This window comes from Bos javanicus, chromosome 14, assembly GCF_032452875.1.
Source record: "Bos javanicus breed banteng chromosome 14, ARS-OSU_banteng_1.0, whole genome shotgun sequence".
NCBI lineage: Eukaryota > Metazoa > Chordata > Mammalia > Artiodactyla > Bovidae > Bos > Bos javanicus.
Window position 1 is genome coordinate 19776950 of NC_083881.1, and position 22319 is coordinate 19799268.

The following is a 22319-nucleotide window of genomic DNA, read 5'->3' on the forward strand; positions in this document are numbered from 1 at the left end:
GGTTACAACCAAGGGCCCCTGGCAGTGAAAGAGCTGAGTACTAACCACTGGACTGCAGGGAATTCCCGGCCATCTAGTCTTCTAAAACAAAATCTCCGAAGTGATTACCTCCACCACCCCACCTCCCCACCCTTCTGTTATTTTATTCGATGGAAGCTGGTCAGTAAACAGCGCACACACAAGGCGAGAGGATTATAAAGAACAAGACAGGAAAGCCAAGCGGGGAGCCACGATAGTTTTCCACCAGAGTGAAAAGTAACAGAGCGCCCAGCAGTGTCACTTCACATTAGGGGGGTAGCTGGGACCAATTGGGAAGAAGCAGCAGCTGACACTAAACGTTCAGAACTAAGACTAGAGCCTGTCTTCTCCCCAAGCCTCGGTCGTGCTAAGGCATGGGTAAATGAGTGCACAGGATGGAAAGAAGAGGTCCACCCAGCAGGGACCACCGCCCTGCGCTGAACAAGTTCCACTGGGGCTGGAGCTCGGGCCGCGGGGAGGGAGAGATCGGCGTGCCCCAGGAAAGTCGTATCCTCGGGGGTCGTCCTGGCTGTCACGGCCGGGAACCGCCCCGTGCCAGTGGCCGCCCAAGCCCCGTGGGCACCTCAGCCCGCCGGACGGAGTCATGCTCCCTAATCACTCAGAAACGGAAAGAACTTTCTAGAGTCACAGAGACTTTAATCATGTTTCTCCAGGAGGCCTATCTCAAAAGAAAATATGAATACGGCGGCTTAATTCTAAGGTCTCTTTAAACATTCTGTCACTCCTTGAATCATTTTCTGCAGAACCGTCAACGCCCCGGTCAGGGCCTCATTTCCACAAACACTTGGTGTACCTCAACACAGACGCCACCCTCTCCCAGACAGAGGACAGCCCTCTGGGGGGCGCCCGCGCGCCTACTTCGAGGCACGCCTGTGATGGCGCCGGCGGGAGCTCCCGGAGCACTAGCCCCTCACAGAGCATTCTCGCCTCACGCTCTTGCTTTTTCTTGTTGACTGACTCAAGTCTGTTCCATGATCTTAGCCTTCAACCTTTCCCTCAGAGTTAGCGGCTGCGTCTCAGGAAGTCGGAAGCCGCGGGGCGGGCCCGCGGTGACACACCGGAAGCCGAGGAGAGGGAGCCGGGAGCCGGAAGCCGCGGGGCGGGCGGTGGCGCTCCCGGAAGTGGCGCGGACGTCGCGTGCGTCTGAGCGGTGCGTCGGGCTGCAGGAGAAGATGGCGGTCTCCGCAGGTCGGTTCCTTGCCCGGCTACCTGCTTTTCCACCCCGACCCGCGCGGCGTCTCATCTTGCATCTGGCGACCGGCCTGGTTGTGTGAGAGAAGCCACAGTACGGCCCCTCGACCGCCGGACTTCCTGCGTAGCGCAGGCGGAGCAGGGAGGGTCCTGGCGACCGTCGGGGCGGCGGTCGTGCCCCGCGTCGGCTGCGCGCCGGGGGGCTGGGCTGGGCCGGGCTCGCTGGGGGTCCGGCAGACGGTGCAGGATTCGGCTGGCGGGGTCTCGCGAGTGATGCGGGAGCGAGGAGAGGAGTCTGGGGCGGCCCGCTGTCCACCTCGGCGCGCGATGGCTCGTGTGGGGGTCGTGGATGGAGCGAGTCGGATCCTCCGGCTCGCCCTAACGTGGGCGGAGGGCCCATTCTTACCTGACTGAATGCGTGTTGTCTGTCTTTCCCGTGAATGCATAACTGCGGTGCCGACTAAGTAAAAGCAACGAGCGAGGTGAACGCTCATGGAAGAAAAAACGACTTCTTATATTAGCTTTTCAACTCCTCTCTCCTACTGAATACAATTTTGGTTTCCTGTAAGCACAGATTTTGAAATTAAATGTTAACACTGAGGTTTTAGAAATCTGACTATTTAAAAATGTTAAAAATGTTGAAAGCTGTATTAATCTAAAACCTTAGTACGTGTGGTCTTTCGTTTTTCTGATCGTTATTGAAACCAGACTAGAGAACAGTGTGGTTTTGTATTTCTTGCCATCATTGCACGAATTTTCGTTAAGTGGAATACTTTATTGTGTGTTGCGATTGGTACTTTCAAGGTAGTACCTTTCTAGCTACCTTTTAATGGAAAATTGCGTCTTTTGTGTCTCTGTTCCGTGCAGGTGTCAGGATAAGCTGTTTAACGATTTTAGCATTGCGGAACTATTTCAAGCTTAGGGTCAGAGCTAAGAGGTAAAACATAGGTGATTTGAAAAGTGACGTTTTAGAGTTGAGACTCTGCTGTTGTCCTTGCTATTTGAAATCGAGTGTGCTCATGAATGGGGCCATGTCTTTTTTAAGACTTGTGCATCCTATCTTTAGGTTCTTGAAAAATTAGTAATAAAATGGTGTATTTTAACTTGATAGTTTTCATTTTGTAGATTTCATTTTTTAAATACAGTTTTTCTCCCCTGTACCATTTTACATATGAAAGAGTGTGGAAATATTTTGAAAAAACCAATGATTAGGTTATATTAATGACAGAAACTTCTTGGTAACATTTAAGTCATTTTTGGAAGGAATTATAAAGAAGTTGCTGAGAGATTATTAGTATATTTTGTTGTACATCTGAAGCTTGAGTTTTATAGTTTATATTTCAGCATTCCAGTTGTTACATTTACACTAATTTTATGTTTATGAGTTTTGAAATCTTAGCATAATTAGGAAGAATAACTGTTAGACTATTAATTGATGTTTTCTTAGACCCTGAAACTTGTTTTGACACTGTTGCTGAAGATTGCCTTGGTCAATATCAGATTATTCCTCTTCTGTGTTTTGTAACCTTGACAGTATCATCCAGCATGGGGAGAGAGGAGTGCAGAAGCAGTTTTAGACTATGTTTTGTAAATAACTATTTTTAAATTACATTTTCGCTTAGTTATACTTTAGTATTGCTTGCTTCTTGGTAGCAAGGGAGGGAAACAGTACCTGTTTGTGAAATAAATATGATAAAGTTTGAAATTTAAAATAGATGAACTAGATGGAAAAAAACTGTACGTGTTTTTTATTTAAGCCAAATTAATGTAAGAATAACTGACCATCCAAAAAGAAAAAACACTGACAGATTTTTTAAAATCTTATTTAAAGCATTTTATTTTAACATGTATTATTTAAGTCATATACTTTTACACTTGCTGTTACTAAGAAGAAGAATTGGGAAGAATTTTAATTAGACTTGGGACTTCCTAGGGGGCCGCTAGTGGTAGAGACTCTGCCTGTCAATGCAGGAGACATAAGAGACTCAGTTCGATCCCTGGGTCTGGAAGAATCCGTGGAGGAGGGCATGGCAACCCATTCTGGTATTCTTGCCTGGAGAATCCCATGGACAAAGGAGCCTGGCAGGCTACAATTCATAGGATCACACACAGTCAGACATGACTGAAGCGACTTAGTACTAATTAGACTGAGACCTCTAAGCTGGAAAATACTTAGCCATACCACTTGGTTCTCTTGTTTTGCAGTTGAGAAGACTGAGGCCTAAGGAAGTATAAGCTTTTACATAGTTGGTTAGCACTAGAGTCCAGATCAGAATTCAGGTGTCTTGCTTAGTCTGGAATTGTGAATTTGGAGTAGTCCTGAAATGAAGACTCTTACTTCCTTTGAGACTTGAGAGTGGCTTTCATACTTCTCTTCTCTCTGCAGGTTCCTTGTCTCAGACTGTCAAGTGTTTCTCATGGATGGAAGTAGGACTGTGGTGGAGACTCCACTGGCTAGGTTTCCCTTTCCCAAGAGACAGTCATCTCTGGGAATCAAGATAATTTCATAGGGCACGACTCTACAGAATAGAAATTTGTTAGTATATTTAGTATGTGTGATTCAAAAATTTAATCGCAAGGAGGAAGCTCTACTACAGGCTTTGTTGTCTGTGAATTGAGTAAGCTGTGTGGTGAACCATCACCTGCAGACTGAGAGATGTGGCATGTGGCCGCTGGTCGGGATTGCTCGGCAGTTACTCACATAGTGACTTGTGGACTCTCTGCGTTTACTCATAGTGTGTGCGCCCTGGAGCCTAGAGTCCGAGTTCTCTTGTTGGTCTTGTGGACAGAAGAGTAGCAGTCATGTGTACTCTGTGCTTATTCCTAGTGTGTGTGCCCTGGAGACTAGAGTCTAAACCCTCTTGTTGGGGGATTGGCGTTTAAATCATGGTAACTGAAAGTCACACATGGAAACCATGAAAAGCAGAGATTGCCCATATGTGGAGACATCTACTTAGCAAGTATTTAGGGAGCTTTTTGACACCAAGCTTCAAAATTGATATAACAGAATAAATGAAATGAAACCCGGCATTTAAAAGTTTGTTTTAAAAGTAGTTGACTGTTTGTAAAGAGCCAATATATTTATAAGATCTTTGAGATACTATGAGATGGCACTGCAAGACTGGATTCAGGAGTGTGTTCTTGTTTACAAGGTCTCTGCTGACTTGTGTTAAAGTGGATGTTATTTTCAGTTTAAGTTGTAACTCAGCAAAATTTCAGACCACAGAAGGGAAGAAATTCTTAGGGCTTTGTATAGGTGCTTACATACACTGGAATAATAGTTCTCATAGAAAGTACATTATGAATCATCTAGGCTCTAGCCAAGTTCATTTTATAGATGAACAGTGAATATATAGATATAAAGTGAGTTTCCCAAGATTATTTAGCTCGATGTTGATTCCAAACTAGTTTCTTGATTTCAGCTTCTTTGGTGCCTCTTCTGTATCACACTGTATTCTGTAAACTTGGTTGCTGCCTATAAATGAAATCATACAGCATCTGTCTTTTTCTGTGTGGCTTATTTCACGTCAGTCAGTTCAGTTGCTCAGTCATGTCTGACTCTTTGCGGCCCCGTGGACTGCAGCACACCAGGCTTCCCTGTCCATCACCAACTCCCGGAGCTTGCTCAAACTCCTGTCCGTCAAGTTGGTGATGCCATCCAACCATCTCATCTTCTGTTGTCCCCTGTCCTGCCTTCAGTCTTTCCCAGGATCAGGGTCTTTTCCAGTGAGTTAGTTCTTCACATCAGGTGGCCAAAGATTGGAGCTTCAGTTTCAGAAACAGTCCTTCCAATGAACATTCAGGACTGATTTCCTATAGGATTGACTCATTTGATCTCCTTGCAGTCCAAGGGACTCTCAAGAGTTTTCTCCAACACCACAGTTCAAAAGCATCAATTCTTCTGCACTCAGCTTTCTTTGTAGTCCAACTCTCACATCCACACATGACCACTGGAAAAACCATAGCTTTGACTAGATGGACCTTTGTTGGCAACGTAATGTCTCTGCATTTTAGTATGCTGTCTAGGTTGGTCATAGTTTTCTTCCAAGGAGCGAGTGTCTTAATTTCATGGCTGCAGTCACCATCTGCAATGATTTTGGAGCCCCCAAAATAAAGTCTGTCACTGTTTTCCACTGTTTCCCCATCTATTTGCCATGAAACGATGGGACCAGACGCCATGATCTTCGTTTTCTGAATGTTGAATTTTAAGCCAACTTTTCACACTCCTCTTTCACTTTCATCAAGAGGCTCTTTAGTTCTTCTTCACTTTCTGCCATAAGGGTGGTATCATCTGCATATCTGAGGTTATTGATATTTCTCCTGGCAATCTTGATTCCAGCTTGTGCTCCATCCAGCCCGGCATTTTGCATTATGTACTCTGCATTTAAGTTAAATAAGCAGGGTGACAACATATAGCCTTAACATACTCCTTTCCCAATTTGGAACCAGTGTGTTGTTCCATGTCCGGTTCTAATTATACTGTTGAAGCCTCGCTTGGAGAAGCTGATTTCACATGGCATAATACTATCTAGGTCCATCCATGTTGCAATGGCAACATTTTATTTCACTCTTTTTTATGGCTGAGTAGTGTTGCGGTGTGTGTGCATGCCTGCCACATTTTCTTCAGTCATTCATGTATTGATGGGAACCTAGGTTGCTTCCACATCTTGGCTATTGTACATGATGCTGCAATAAACATGAGGGCGTGTGTATCTTTTTAAAATAGTGTTTTTGTTCTCTTCCATTAAATACCCAGGAGTAGAATTGCTAAATTGTATGGTAGTTCTATTTTTAACTTTTTGAGGAAGCTGTATACTGTTTTACATGGTGGCTGCACCAATTTACATTCCCATGAGCAGTGCACAAGGGTTCCCTTTTCTTCACATTCTTGCTGACTTGTTGTTTGTTGTCTTTGTGATGACAGCCATTCTGACGGGTGTGAGGTGGTATCTCATTGTGGTTTTCATTTGCATTTCCCAGATGATTAGTGACGTTGAGCATCATCTTTTCATGCGCTTGTTGGCCATCTGTGTGTCTTCTTTGGGAAAATGTCCTGTTCAAATCCTCTGCCCACTTTTTAAAATCCAGTTTTCTTGTTTGTTTGTTTTTAATGTTGAATTGTATGAGTTCTTTGTATATTTTGGGTATTAACTGCTTGTCAGATTCAGTGTTTGCAAATGTCTTCTTCCATTCCATAAGCTTCCTTTTTCTTTTGTTGATAATTTCCTTTGCTGTGCTGAAGCTGTTAGTTGATGTAGTCTCATTTTGTTTATTTTTGCTTTTTTCCCCCCTTGCCTGAGTAGACAGATCCAGAAAATCATTGCTAAAACTGATGTCAGAGAGCGTGCTCCCTGTGTCTTCTAGGAGTTTTAAGGCATCAGGTCTTACATTTAAGTCTGATCAGTTTTGAGTGTATTTCTTTAGATGGTATAAGGGAGTAGTCTAGTATGATTCAAGGCCATATTGCTGTCCAGTTCTTCAGCACCATTTATTGAAGTCACTGTCTTTGCTCCTTTGTATATTCTTGTCTCCATTGTAGATTAACTGCTCATGTAAGTGTGGGCTCATTTCTGGCTTGCTAAGCTGCTAAGTCGCTTCAGTCGTGTCCGACTCTGTGCATCCCCATAGACAGCAGCCCACCAGGCTCCCCCATCCCTGGGATTCTCCAGGCAAGAACACTGGAGTGGGTTGCCATTTCCTTCTCCAATGTATGAAAGTGAAAAGTGAAAGTGAAGTCGCTCAGTCGTGTCCGACTCTTAGTGACCCCATGGACTGCAGCCTACCAGGCTCCTCCATCCATGGGATTTTCCAGGCAAGAGGACTGGAGTGGGGGTGCCATTGCCTTCTCATAGGCTTATCCATGTTTAAAAAATTGTGTTGACTGTCTTTTTATTGTTGAGTAGTAAGAGTTCTTTCTATATTCTGGATACGAGTTCGTTAGCTATGTGTTTGTATTTTCTTTTACCTTCTTGATGGCGTCCTTTGAAACCTCAGAGTTGTAAATTTTTATAAAGTCCAATTTATTTTTTCTACTTTATTAAGATGGGAAGTCTGGCTTTTGATATGTGCTTCATTGTTTGACTCTGTTTTAAAAACATCATGTTGGTATATGTGAGTTCTCAGTGATGGTCTGGTTGTGATTACTGCACATGATTACCATCTGACAGAGGGCAGGAGTCTAAACCCTGCCTTGCCAGGTGTGAGGTTTAAGGTTACATTAGAGAGAGAAGGCAATGGCACCCCACTCCAGTACTCTTTCTTGGCAAATCCCATGGACGGAGGAGCCTGGTAGGCTGCAGTCCATGGGGTCACTGGGAGTCGGACACGACTGAGCGACTTCACTTTCACTTTTCACTTTCATGCATTGGAGAAGGAAATGGCAACCCACTCCAGTGTTCTTGCCTGGAGAATCCCAGGGACGGGAGAGCCTGATAGGCTGCCGTCTATGGGGTCGCACAGAGTCGGACACGACTGAAGCGACTTAGCAGCAGCAGCAAAGAGAAATACAGCCAGGTAACAGGCAATGCTCCAAGCAGTTTATTCTTTGTAGGTATATAATCATGCAAAGATTTTTTCAGCCTAGTGTCTGGAATGCTGTTGAAAAGGACCAAGAGCGCATAGCTTGGTTTACTGTTTGTTTTTCATGGTAGTGTCACCTGCTCCCTCAGTTATCAGTTACGGTTGACTAACCAGTATTGATAGAAGTGGTTGTTTCCTGAGAGGATATACTTAAGTTATTGAGAAGTTTTTAATTTTCTGAAGTGTTTACCTACCGGCAGCGACTTGGCAGGATCCCTCCTTTGTTTCTAGCTGCAGCTCCCGGGAGTCCCAGGCGAGCAGTTGTGTTCCTGGAAGTGGTCTCTGTCAGGGGAGAGTGTGCCAGCCCTCGATCCCCTTAGAAGTCTCTGCTGGGGAGGGACCAGAGGCGGCCTGACCGCCCTCCACCCCCGTTTCTTCTGAGGGAGGCATTCCTCCTTAGCTCTGAAGTAAACAGTGCTGGCAGCTCTCCTGGAGAACATTGAGTCACTCTGTTCTCACTGGCTTGTCTGTTCCACGGAGATACCAATAGTGTGTTCAAGCAAATCTTTTGGGACAGCTTACTGCATTTGAATGCGTCTGCTTCCGTGGTTGTCCTCGCTTGCCATCTCTGCCAAGATGCTAGGCAAAGGAGTCTGTGTCCTCCACCAGCAGCACTTCTTACAGGACAGGCCCTTAAGCGTGGACAGAGAGGTGGACAGTAAGCATCTGCCGGAAACGCACCCCGGGTTTATTGAGCGCCTCTGGCACTCGGCATTACTTACGGTCCAGTTTCTGTGTAAGTGATTTTAATGATGAAAAGACAAATGGCACAAGTAAAATCCAGCTTTCCTCCTTAGTGTATTATAATGTTTTACTCATAAATTTTGTTTTGAGCTTACTTTTCTGAAATGAAACAGTACTAAGGATATTTTGTGTTTGGGTGCATTCATTAAATAAACACATGAAGCTGCTTGTTTTCTTCCTTCCCTGAGTTAGTATATCGCATGTGGGATGTGAGAAGAGTTCCAGAATTTGGGCAGTGGCTGGGGGCAGAGTGGTTTTGGCTGTAACCTGTACCAGTAGCGTGATTCACCCTCTGCTGTATGTAGTGCAGCCTCCACACCTTGGTTCCAGGTTCTTCACAAACCCTGTAATGCAGAGGTCTGTCTTCCTGGTGATTGAAGGTAAATTCAGATGCTTCACAGGTACACCGTTGAGTTGAAATTTTTTCAGATTTATTTTTATTTACTATAGTTCATCAATTCTAAGACAGATTTTAATATCTTAAATGGATACATGGCTTCAGACAGGGGTTTCTTCTTATGATTTGGGGGTTGACTGGCTGGGCCTGGTTGTCTCCCTTCGCCTGAAGACGGGCTTGGCCTTTGCCCAGGGCCTTGTTTCTTGTCCATGTGGGCAGTCTAGGCGTCGTGTTTGGACTTACTTGCATCCCAGTAGTGTCTGGGAGTCAGAACTTAAATGGGAGTTGGCTTTTGAAAGACCAAACAGAGGGTACCAGGGCTCTAACAAGGCTGGTCCCAGAACCGCACTAGCGTCTCGTTCTACCAGAACAAGTGGCAAGGCCAGCCCAGATTCCGGGGGGCCGGGAGGGGCCCAGCCTGGAGCCTGGAGAAGCTGTTCACAGCTGACTCTATGCTGGAGGCTGCCTGCCTCCTCGTGCTTTGTTCTTGGGGGCGAATTTCACTCAGTGGGATTTTAAGTCAGTGTGCATGAATATTTAAGAATTCTTGTGATGGTTTGTCAGTTTACCCCTTCAGCAAGGTGTATTCAGTTTTCAGTGATGTGTTGAGGTGGATAAATGAGTTTTTCCACTGTCTTGCCGGCATTGTGTTTACCATGGTGTTAATTTTATTTTTTGATGGGGGTCTAATAATAATATGATTTTTTTATCTGCATATTTTTGTTGTTCAATTATCATTTGTATTTCACACCTGTGAAATATATTATCCAATTACTACTTAAGTGCAGCTGGTTATTGACATAGGGTTTTAGTTGTTTAAAAATCAACTTAAAAATTTTCCCTTATAGCTCAGTTTGTAAGGAATCCGCAATACAGAGACCCCGGTTCACTTCCTGGGTCTGGATGATCCGCTGGAGAAGGGGTAGGCTACCCACTCCAGTATTCTTGGCCTTCCCTTATGGCTCAGCTGGTAAAAAAGTCCATCTGCAATGCAAGAGGCCTGGGTTCGTTTGATCCCTGGGTTGGAAAGATCCCCTGTAGAATAGAAAGGCCACCCACTCCAGTATTCTGGCCTAGAGAATTCCATGAACTGTATAGTCCATGGGGTCGCAAAGAGTTGGACACAACTGAGCGACTTTCACCTTATTTTTGTTACTTTTTCCCCTTTGCATTTGTGTTTTTTAAACTTCTTCGAGTCATGTCTCTTGTTCTGAAACTCCTTCAGATAGAATTCCAGGGTCCTAAACCTGGGAGGAGCTTTGGGAATACTGTGGTTCTGCAGGGATTCTGAACCTGGGGATAGAGGTGAGGGGCAGAGACTGGGGACAGGAGTTCTCCTTTCTGCCCAGTCCAGTGGACTCCCTCCAGAAGGAGGCTTGCACATATTGGTCATTGAGCTGGGGTGAAGCGGGCAAAGCTTGGACGTCATCGCCTGTGAGTTTTAGCTCCATATTTGACGTCAGAGTATGCAGCTCTCTGCTTTTGTGGTAGAGCAGATCCCCTGCCTTATGGAACGTGCTCGTTGCCTTGGTTGTCTCGGTGCTTCTCCTGTGCCTTGTTTTCCTTGTCTTGCTGCCCTGGTATGCTGTGTGCTCCATGAGGGCAGGGCGGCCTCGCACAGTCCCTAGCTCATACTCGATGTTTAGCTTTGGTTGTCAGATGACAAAATCACAGAATTACAATAAAATGTACCACGTTTTCCTTAGTGGAGGCATGTGCCTGATTCCTCTTTCATCACAGCTGATACTGTACCCTGCCTCCCCATCCTTAAAGTCTGGGTTTCAATCCCGCCCTGGGTCCTTGTCACCAAAGGTTAAGTCTGAATTTGCAATCACACCTGTCCCTCCTGACAGTTTCTGGCTCTTTGCTCATTTATCCTCAGCTGCTGTCCCCAAACATTGCCTGCAGTTCCCTCTCTCCTTTTTTGGATACTGTTTTTCCTTTTCTGTTGAGACAAAAGATTTAAAACACAAGAAAATGGGTAAGTACACATGTTACACCCCCTCCCACCCTCGCCCAGCTCTCCCAAATGGTGCTAAGTTTTTCTTGCTTCAGATTGTTTTGTTTTTTTTGAGAAACTAAGACGTTACCTGCATCCTTCCAAGTACTAGGCCACTTCTTCTTGGCCCAGAGGTGATCAGTATTCTGACTTTGGAGTCTGTTCCACAAGTATTTTTATACTCTTGCTAGATATGTATGTACTCAGAACAGTATAAAGGTCTGTTGTTATATGGCTTTTCTGTTTATTTCTCTTTGTGATTATGGTGAAGTGTATGTAATATACAGTGTACTGTCCTAACTTCCTCTGTACAGTTCAGCAATATTGCATATTCACTTTGTTGTGCAGCCATAAAACTGAAACTGTGCACTCATTAAACAATGTTTTAAAATTTTAGCATTAATTGATACTTGTAGCTCTGATTCTTTCATTTTAATTGCAATATCATTGTGTCATGGGTTATGCTATGTTATGTCTGGATTGTTTCTAAATTTTCACGGTTAGAAATCACAGTACATGAGCGTTCCTGCCTTTCTCTAGCCTGGTGCCAGCATCTCTGTAAATGTTACCAGTTTCCTCTTGAAGTAGTTGTGCCAGTTTATTCCACCTTCAGCAGTGGAAGAGCCTTCATCTCCATATCTTTGTCAAACCAGGTGTTGCCAGAGTTAACATTTGTTTGTCAGTCTGGCGGATGGTCTTTAGGGTTTAATTCTTGTTTTCCCAGGCAGTGAGAGTTGTGGCTAAGAGGTTGGCCTTTGGAACTCATATCATGTATATGGGCCGTTTTGTTTTTTCCTTTAATGAAGATCTCAGACTAAGGACTTAAAATATTTAAAACTATTAAATAAGGATAGTACCACCACCACGCACACATAGACACACACAGGATAAAGGCAAGTGGAAGTCAGGAAAGGGCTCCGAGATGGCCAGCCATCAGAGGGCAGCTGACGCACATCCTGCAGCATTCACAGCCGCACAGCCCCACCTTGTGGTGCGTTCTCTTTACAGACATTAGTGGTGGGGAGAAACGAAGCCAGAGTACACCAGGCCTGTTTGAAAATAGAGCTTACTGATATTTGTTTGAGTCTTAAACTTTAAAAAAAAAAAAAACAGAACAACCTTAGCTGCTGTAACCCTTTAAATGTTACCATTGCCAGTAATCTTAGAATTATTTTCTCAAAATGCTGCTTTGAGAAATGGTGAGAAGTTTAGCAGTCCCTCGGTTTATTGCTTTTATGGCACTTACATAAAGAAACATTTTTACATTTTTTACTTTGTAGTTTTGGATGCTTATAAAGCTCTCCTGACTGAATTGTTTTTGAAAGGGAGGAAAGGAAATTACACACAAATTTAGAATTTTTCTTGGGTAATGATTTCTTAGATGGTGAGGGTGATCAGGCTCCTTTCATATTCCTTTAAAGAGCAGCTCAGGAGCGACAGATGGTGGAGATTCTGACAGAGTGGCTGTTGTTTCAGGGTGCGAGCACAGTGTGTGTTTATAGACACTCTCGGCTCAGGGACCCCTTCTGGGTCATTCTTTTGGACTGCAGAGAGCTTGAATTCTCACAAAACATAGGTCAAGGTGAGTGGAAGATTTATGTAATTTTTCTTAATATGAACACTAAAATGATGAGAGTCAGTTTATTCTGTTTGAGACCGATCACCTTACAGAGGCTCTGTGAAGTGGAAACCACGGTGGCTTCCCTTTCACAGATGAGGAACCTGCAAGAGGCCCTGCCCGAGAGGCAGCAGCACTGGGAGCCGGCTGGGCCGGTTGGAGGTCGGGTCTGCGCCCACGGTGCTGCCTGGAGAACCTAACGCTTGAGAGTGACTTCGGTCTGGAAACTGGGTGTTAATACTGGGGCTGACATAACTTAGTACAACAGCAGCAACAGTTGCCATTTAAAACTATGTGACCTTGAGTAGGTCATTTAACTCCTTCAAACTGCAGTTTCCACAACTGTAAAATGGGTGCTTTTAGGATCCAATGGGATAGTTTATTTAGTGCAGAGGGTACACTAAGCAAATGGTTATTAATAGTTATTATAGTTGTAATAATGCTTACTCTTGTTTTGTGGTTTCTGACATATCCATGTTTCTGTGGCCCAGAATTTTAAAGCACTTTTTATGAAGCACAGTACATAAAGTGGCTACTATTTCTAAGTTACAATATTTATTGGCTTTTCATTATTTGTCCAGAAGGACTACTATGAATCAGTAACTGAAAGAGATGTTTTAGTTGCTCTGCGGCATGTGGGATCTTCCTGGACCAGGGATTGAACCCGTGTCTCTTGCATTGGCAGGAGGATTCTTTACCACTGAGCCACCAGGGAAACCCTGAAAGAGATGTTTTAGTTTCGGCAGGAGAGATAAGTTATGCAGAATGACAGTTGCCTTAAAAGAGATGTCACTGTTTTTTCCTGTCTCGTAATTGTGTGTGCTTGCTTCTGAGAGTGGGAAGGGAGGGAGGGAGGCAGTGCTCCAGAGCCAGCGGGGGGGGGTCTTGGTTTTTCTCAGAACTTGCGCAGTGGGGCTGGGGAGTTTTCAGGCTGGATGCTGTTGAGAGCTCGCAAGACCACAGGGTCCATCCTCTGGAGAGGCCAGGCCAGTGATCCTGAGAGAGGCTGTGATCAAGTCACATGCTGTATCACCAGCCCTGCTGGTTCCAGGGGTTGGAGGTCAGGATGGTGATGGTGGCAAAACTAGGTTCAGTGAGAATGAGGGGGTGGGGACTGTGAAAGGCTGGGGTTCTGGGCAGAGGGGAAGATTTTTTATTAAGATTTGAGAAATAGAGTGATGAGGTCTAAAGGGTTCAGAAGTGGACGTGTGAGAAGGGCTATGAAAGTGTTGCTGGGTTGGGCCAGGGTGGGACAGATATGTCATAGGGAATTACCCACCAGGAGACTGGCTCTCCAGCAGTGGACCTGCTCACAGTGGAGGCAGGACGCTGTGGTTATTAGGCAGCCAGCAGACTGGTTGAGGACCAAGGGTGGGGTCAGCATTCTAGAAAGTAGTGCCTTTTAGTGCATTTTTACAAATGGAACGTAGTTCTCTTTTTTACAGATCACTGGAGAATATGTGCTAATGCAGTGACACTTTTATGGACTTTCTGGTCATGCCTGTTTACCTGATACATTGTTCTTGGCAGAAATCTCAATTATGGGAAAATAATCACTTGTAATGATTCCCTTATGATTGATGTACATCACTGTAAAACTGGTTAGGTGTTGTTATACATGTTCTGTGCTGCTGTTATGTTTGGAACAATGCTGTCTGTAGCTTTTTCATTTTGAAGAGTTATTATTATTAGATTGAGCATTTCCTGGGGCAGAAGACTTTTTAGAGAATTTTGTCTTTTTGGTAAATAATTTTTAATGGTTAATTTGGGAAAAGCTGAATTTGATTGTGTGTAGCCCTTATAATTATGAGCTACTTACATTGGCTTCCTTTTGTATAGGTGTTAAAGTTCCTCGTAATTTTCGTTTGTTGGAAGAACTTGAAGAAGGACAGAAAGGAGTGGGCGACGGTACGGTCAGCTGGGGCCTGGAAGATGATGAAGACATGACACTCACAAGGTGGACAGGCATGATCATTGGGCCACCACGGGTCAGTGCATACATTACATTTATTTCCTATGAATATTTACTGTAACTTTCAAGTATGCATTTTATTTTATGTTATTAATATTAAAGTAAATAGTTAAGATAACTTTAAGTGAAACAGTTCGTGACTTTTTACTTATTTTTTGTACATTTGTTGATGCTGGATTTTCTGGAGGAGTTGGAGGGCGGGAAGACTGGTGTGATCATTGCTGTCAAAGTGTTTGCGATTCAGTAGAGGAGAAGGCATGAATGCAGACGACAGACTGAATGTGGCAGAGCGAGCCCACTGTGGGACTGTGGAATATGTCTCTTCTAGCTGGAATAATTGAGGAAGGCTGGACAGTGGAGGAAGTTGCCTTTGGAGTGCCTAAAGGACTGGCTGGTAGGATTTCAGAAGGTGAGATGGGGATGGACAGCATTCCAGGTAGAGAGTGGAAAAGATGAGGCGTGGAGCGGAGGGGTATTTGGGAAGAGCGAACAGCGTGCCGTGAGGTAACATGCTGCTAACCGCCCGTGTGTATCAACAGGGTTCCCAAACTGGTTTGTGTTGACTGCACATTGCTGTTGGCCAGTGACGGTTGATTGGCCTTGGAAATGTTCTGGCTTCAATGTCTTCACCTATAAAGTATGTCAGAAAGGCTGATTCTTGCATGTTTCCTAGTGTTGGCCACAGACCTATTGTTTTAATTTTAGGTCTTTCTCAAGTTCGTGACTTTTTATTTTTACTCAAAATCTATTTTAGATTGGGAAATTTTTTTGTACCTTGCATTCCTCACTCAAAGGCCGCATTTGCTGCATGCCCCTGCAGCAAGTCTTGTAAATAGGTTTTGTATGACCTTTGACTTTGTTAGAAAGAACACAAATTTTAAGTTTCTTTTTAGTCTTTGGTTTTGTGTACTGTTTGCTACCTGTAATGGGACTATTTCAACTATTTTGCTGTTGGGTAGAATTTAGATTTTTTTATTTTTATAAAAGAAAAATGGTCAGGTAATTAGCATTGATAACTTCAGACAAATGTTTGTTTACCGTTTTCTAGTATTCCTTTGTAGAATTCATGCACTCTCCTAAACTAACAAGTTCTCTCTTCCTCCACTGCTCTGATTTTTCCATTAGACATGTAAGGAAGGAAATAAAATGCTGATGGTTAAAATTCTTGTCGTTTTGTAACTCAGTTTTTGTAATGAAAACCTTGATTTTTTCACTACCTGTGAACAGTATCACCATGGTCTGTTTGGTAAAAGTAAGTGCTTATAACTTTTGAGCATTCTTACTTAATGAATGACTTGAAGATTGGACAGTCTGAACTGAGTAGAGTATGCTTTCAGAATTACTTAGATTTTTTCTTTTTTAATTATTTATTTTTGGCTGTGCTGCATCTTCACAGCTGCATCGGCTTTTCTGGTTGTGGTGAGTGGTGGCTACTTTCTAGCTCTGGTGCTCGGGCTTCCCATTGCAGTGGCTTCTCTTGTGGAGCACAGCTCTAGGACTCAGTGGTTGCAGCGAGTAGGCTCAATAGTTGCGGCACGCGAACTTAATTGCTCCGCGGCATGTGGGATCTTCCCGTATCAGGGCTCAAACCCACGTCTTATGCATTGGCAGGCAGATTCTTTACCACTGAGCCACCAGGAAGTCCTGAAATTACTTAGATTTGAGTTTTATCCCATTTGTTCCTCTGAGGGAACTTGAAGAGTGTTGGAGTTTATGTAAAGTAAGACCCTCAGCCCCATAACCTAGTTTGCAGATATCTCTCTCCCAGTTCCGGTCATCCACAGGACCCCCACACTGGCTGTTCCCTGGTGTCATTGAGCCACAGGAAGCCCCTGTGTCCGGCTGTGCCCACTGGGGGCCTGGCTGTTGTAGGGTAACATGGGGGTGGGCCAGCTGGCAGGGTTTCAGAGACAGGTGTGCCTCCTGCCGCTTTCTGTGGTGGTCGACTTGGAGCCCCTCCCCCTCTTGTGGTGCAGGAGGGCGCAGCCTGAGTGGACCCTGTCCTCCAGCCAGGCTTCAGCCCCCTCGCTGAGCTGGGGGGCTGGATGAGGGCTTGTGGTTCCAGCATTCGTTCAGCTGCCTTTTAATTAAACTTGCAGGAGTTGGCATCTCATCTTGGTTGTTTTTTCTTTGTAGGGTACCAGATTTAGAACAGTTTTGTCCCAGCTTTAGGGTAATGTGAAAATTGCTACCTTAACATTCTATTACTTGGTTAGTTGTTGCTTGTTTTTTTATGTTATTAAGATCCCTGGTTGCTTTATATTATTCCAGTATTTATTTGGATTTATATAATTAGCAGTTTTGTTTTTCCATGTTTGTTAAATTTTTAGCATTAGAGATTTAGTAATTTTTCAAAGTTTACTTTTATGTAAGTGAAGTACCATATCACTTTAGAAGTTTTGAGAATTAAATGAATTAATAATTAGGCAATAGGAGAGTATCTGACTCTAGTATATAGTTCTTGAATAGTAGTTCCTTTTACTTACTATTCTCTTCTTTACTCTTTTGTTAGGTAACAGAAAGGCTTGGCTTTTAATTTAAAATCCAGTGATGATGAAATTAATCCAGGGTATCAAAAGTTAGGATATTTAATTTTAAGCATTGTAGGCTAGTTTAGAGTTTGTTTGTTTGTTTTTAACTGAAAAACTTTTATAATTTGCATAGGTCTTACCATGACTTTCAAAAGGTGTATCTTGTTACCTGCACCTGTGTCGAGATACAGACCGTTTCTATCACCCTAGAGAGTCCCTTGCCCCTCCTCCACCCCAGAGCTGACCCGGTCACTACTTCTGACGCCCTAGAGTATTTTGCCCGTCAGAGAACTTGGTGTAAGTGGAATCGTGTAGCGTATGTACCGAGAGGTCTGCTCCTTTTGACTGGGTGTGCCTCAGGTTCACCTACGTTGTTTCATCCGTGCGCTGCGTAGTGGTTTGTTTCTTTTTATTATGGTGGGGATATGCCACAGTGTGCTTGTCACTTCCCCTGATCATGGTTCTCTCTGGTTATTGCAAATAAAGCTGCTGTGATTATACGTCATCTTGTGAACATAGGTTTGTTTCCATTTCTCTTGGATCAAAAATGCCTAGGGTTGGAATTGCTGCGTAGTAGGGGAGTTAGGCGGAGAAGGCAATGGTACCCCACTCCAGTACTCTTGCCTGGAAAATCCCATGGACAGAGGAGCCTGGTAGGCTGCAGTTCGTGGGGTCGCTAAGAGTTGGACACGACTGAGCTACTTCACTTTCACTTTTTACTTTGATGCATCAGAGAAGGAAATGGCAACCCACTCCAGTGTTCTTGCCTGGAGAATCCCAGGGACGGGGAGCCTGGTGGGCTGCCCTCTATGGGGTTGCACAGAGTCGGACACGACTGAAGCGACTTAGCAGCAGCAGCAGCAGCAGGGGAGTTAAGGAAGGAGAGTTGAATGTGTCTAGTGAAATGCATAGGAAAAAATGCCATATTTTTTCCACAGTAGTTATACCATTCCCTATTCCTAGCAAAGTATGAGAATTCTGATTGTTTCCATGTACTTTGAGTATTTTTAAGAGTATGAGATTTTTCAGGGCCTGTTTTTGTTTTCTTTTTCTTGTAGTTGATTTACAGTGTTGTCTTAGTTTCAGGTGTACAGCAGAGTGATTCAGTTTTATCTACATATGTGTCTATTTTTATTTCAGATTATTTTCCCTTAAAGATTATCACAAAATACTGAGTATAGTTCGTTGTGCTGTACAGTGGGGTCCTTGTTGGTTATCTAATTATTATACTTTTACTGCAAGTTCTAGAGAGGCTGGTATGCGTGTGAGTGGAGAGCAACAGATAGGTGTCTCCTTGACCTTTTTAGTTCTTGTTAAGCCTTTCTGGGTCCTGGGCATACTGTTAATATATGCCTGCTGTTAAACTTAGATGAGTTTTATATAGCTGTTTACTTTTTAAAAATAATGAAACATTTATTAATATATGTACAAGATTGTTGTATACCTTTTAAACCATGGTTATTAACACCCGAGATCCACCTCCACTGGGAGATCTCTTACTATGAGAGAGAAAGCCGTGGATCCGTTGGGGTGACTGAGATCCATAGATGGTCAGCTTCTTTTTTTACAGATTTATACAAGAATCAACAGGTATTAAATTTGTCACTTTCATTTATGTTTTATTTTCTTGTTTTAATTGCATACTAACTGTATTTTTGCTAAGCATATAGATCAAATAAATTTGTTGAAAAGTAAATTCTTAGTCACACACGTGGCAATATTAAGTACATTTATCTTGTGCTTTTCCGATTTATTAGCAACAATTGAAAATTGTTGTTATTATTTCTGCCTTCCAGACAAATTATGAAAACAGAATATATAGCCTGAAAGTAGAATGTGGACCTAAATACCCAGAAGCTCCTCCATCAGTTAGATTTGTAACCAAAATTAATATGAATGGAATAAATAATTCCAGTGGAATGGTAAGTTAAAGTAGTTATTTTATTTTTACACAACTTATAAGTTTATAGTCAGGAGAACATTAAAAAACAGAGAAGCATGTGGAAGCTGTTTATTGGGTTGATAATCCTAATTAGTTGAGTATTTTTATTATGAAAGGTGTTGGATTTTGTCAGAAGCTGTTTTGTGTCTGTTAATATGGGGTGTTACATTGATTTTTGTATGTTGAGCCAACCTTGCACTTCCTAGATAAATTCTGCTTGGTTATGGTGCATAATCAAAATGTCTGTATGTTGATCAGGGTCAGCCATAGGTGAGAGTTTATTGCTTTCTCAGGCTTTGAAGCCTGTGTGCAGCCTTGCACACGTGTGTGTCTCCTGGACCCTCGGGTGTGTATGGGACTTTGTAGCCTCACTGGACATCTCCTCTCCCAGCATTTCCTGTGGCATCTTTGGTCCCCTTCCTGCTTGCCCTCTTGCTGCCGCTTCAGGCAGTAGAACTATTAAAACAGTTTTTTCTTTAATTTTTAAAAAATTGTATTTTTTATTGAAGTATAGTTGATTTACAATATTATATTTATTTCATATGTACAATATAGTGATTCAGTAGTTTTATAAGTTATACTCCATTTAAAGTTATTGCAAAATCATGATTATCTTTTCCCTGTGCTGTACCACACATCCGTGGTGCCTCTATTTTCTACATAGTAGTCTGTGTCTCTGGTGTTACACATTGGACACTGGTTATTTTTGACAGGTACCAGGGTGGAGAGGAGGTGGTCAGGGAATAGGTGGTCCTCAGTGGGCAAGTTTCCAGGGAGCTGCCAGATAGGCCAGGCGACGGCAGGTACCTGTGGCTGAGGCTTCGAAGGGGCTGTAGCCCCAGCCTGTCCATCTCCTCCAGTGGAAGATGAGTTCAGCACAGTGCAAAGAGCACGCTGGAGTGGGATCTGAAAGCAGAAGTCAGGGTTACCGCTGTCTGCTGATCCCTGGTGTGAGTAACTGCTCAGGCCTTGGATTGTGGCCCTAAGTATTGTGTGGACCTGTGGTTTTATAATGTTTGCTTTTGTGAAAATAGTGCCTGACTGGATTTTTAAAGCCCTTCTTATTAAACTACATCTAGTAAATTGGTGCCCAAGTACTTTAAACTTCGCAGTTAATTGTACTTTTTCCCCTCCTTTCAGGTGGATGCACGAAGCATACCAGTGTTAGCAAAATGGCAAAATTCATATAGCATTAAAGTTGTACTTCAAGAGCTAAGACGTCTAATGATGTCCAAAGAAAATATGAAGCTTCCACAGCCACCAGAAGGACAAACATACAACAATTAATTTTAGTGGATCTCAAACTTGTCTTAAATCAGCAACCTTCTACTCATGTTAATGTCTTGATTAAATATCACAATGCAAAATACCCACACATTAAAGTAAGATAATTCCAGCTGGTAAACATGACCTGGACGTTTGTAAGAATATATTTAATATATGTACACCCATTATGTTTTCAGGTAACAGGAAGAAAATTCAGCAGTCTTTTCTTGTTAAGGCACCACCACTTAAGCACGCACCTGGAGTCCTCACTGGAGCTCAGGTTTGCAGGTGAGAGCACAGCAAGAAGTGTCGGCTGGCTGTGCAGGCAGGTGTGTTTCTGATGAGAAAGCCGAGAAAGAAACTCGAGTGGTGTGCTCCATCATCTTGCTTAGAGAAAGAGCTTCAGTTGAAATTGTCTAAAGTAGCAGGTACAATGAATATTGTCACAAAGTGTGTTCATTTTTGAAGCGGTATGGGTGCTGACTACTAGTAGTATCAAAAATATGTTCAGGATTGTTTTGATACCTGTATTTATAATAAAAAATGTTGTGGGGGAGGTGGATGAATTTCTGTTACAAGCTGTTCCTGTGTGTTCCATGTAACAGATGTGGTAAATATTTGTTTACAGTCTTTGTTGGACAGACCATGCATTTACGTTTAAATGAAATCAAAAAGGAATTAGGTGTATGGATATGTGATTTGGAGATTAAAGTTAGTCTTAAATTGTAAATAAAATGTGGAATGTGTCTTCAGAAACGGTGCCATTTCTGTTATATTGATGTGTGTGTACAGTAACTTGCTGAGATTGCAAAAATTGGAATTCTTGTAGCTGTTCATCTATACACATCTCTCATTATTTATCCCGTATGGTATACTTCTTGCAAATTGGAATTTGCAGAGTATTTCAGAGTACAGATTTCCTATTAGGCTTTAATTTCTTGTTAGGAAGAATAATCCCAGGTATTATGTTTTCAACTTGATTTCACTAGAAATATTATTAAAAGAGATGTCTGAGTTCTAGCAGTTTTTATAAAATTTAGATTACAGATTATCCAAATATACATTCTAGTTTTCTTCATAGTATCTGCTCCCAGTGCTCTTAGTACTGACTGGGATTAATTTTGTCCACTTACCCTTAACTCTGGCAGCTGTGTAATTCTGAATTGAAAGTTCACTTTTGCTCTGCTTTGACCACAGTGACTTGAGGCTTTGGGTCGCTATTTTTCATCTCCTAGCACTTGGGTGTACTACTTTGTTGAAAATCCTTCCTTCTTAAGAGTTGTGTTTTCTGAAGAAAATAGACAGGTGGTCGTGTAATAAGAACTTATTTCTCAAACAACCACTGGCGTGTTTTTATCAAGTGCATTCAGAGTTAAAACTCTGAGCTACCTTTTCTTGGCCAGAATACATTAAAGTTAGCAGCACTGTATCTAAATTTACTAATCTCAGTATGACTTGAAATAGCAAAGATGTTTAAAGTGACACGTAGAGAATGTATACATACGTACTAGTGCGTGTGTACTTTGTTAAAATGGGTTTGAAATGGACTGTTACCTTGGCATACATTCTTTAAAAATTTTAACTGGTTGAGATTAAGTGGAATCCCACTGACATCCTGTGTGAGAGTGGTGGTTCCTGATGGTCTGGATTGGTGTGTAGTGGCCCCTTTCATAGGGAGAGTGTGTCCTATCCCACGTGGTCGCCAATAACCACCTGAATGCTGTTTGTTGTTTCCACATAAGTGGGCTGATCACCTGGGCACCTTGACCTCTTGTCTTCTCTCATTTCCCCACATCCAGTGTTGTGAAGGCCTCCCCTCCTCTTCCCCCCCAAGGTGTGCATTGCCTTTGAAAGGCTAGCAGGTAAGACCCTCGGGGATGATCATATATTAATAAAAATTGCAAAAGTAAAGTGTTTGTCCTGTTAGGTCAGTGTTATTCTTGAATGGTTTTAATTACTAATTTTCAGAATCCCTTATTTAAAAAATATTTTTTCTAGTACTTTAAAGGCATTTGTTGTTGCAGGTTTATGTGTGACTTTT

General features: G+C 42.9%; 1 protein-coding gene across 2 annotated transcripts; it reads left to right on the forward strand.

Annotated features, from left to right (window-relative positions):
• Nucleotides 1–750: 750 nt before the first annotated feature.
• UBE2V2 (ubiquitin conjugating enzyme E2 V2) lies at nucleotides 751–21034 on the forward strand. 2 transcript variants are annotated; one of them, XM_061438715.1, is made up of 4 exons: nucleotides 751–1227; nucleotides 14407–14555; nucleotides 18867–18992; nucleotides 20153–21034. In XM_061438715.1, exons 1-4 carry the CDS (start codon nucleotides 1011–1013, stop codon nucleotides 20297–20299), a joined length of 639 nt encoding a protein of 212 aa, XP_061294699.1. In that variant the 5' UTR covers nucleotides 751–1010; the 3' UTR covers nucleotides 20300–21034. The 2 variants fall into 2 exon arrangements, with proteins under 2 accessions (XP_061294699.1, XP_061294700.1); XM_061438716.1 differs by having other exon boundaries at nucleotides 1207–1324.
• The last annotated feature ends 1285 nt before the right edge of the window (nucleotides 21035–22319 follow it).

Excerpts from the sequence above, each read along its gene's own strand:
- UBE2V2 (XM_061438715.1), top strand. The coding sequence starts at position 1,011 with ATGATCTTAGCCTTCAACCTTTCCCTCAGAGTTAGCGGCTGCGTCTCA. Across the intron at positions 14,556-18,866 it reads TGATCATTGGGCCACCACGG|ACAAATTATGAAAACAGAAT; the intron begins GTCAGTGCATAC and ends TCTGCCTTCCAG. Across the intron at positions 18,993-20,152 it reads TAAATAATTCCAGTGGAATG|GTGGATGCACGAAGCATACC; the intron begins GTAAGTTAAAGT and ends CCCTCCTTTCAG.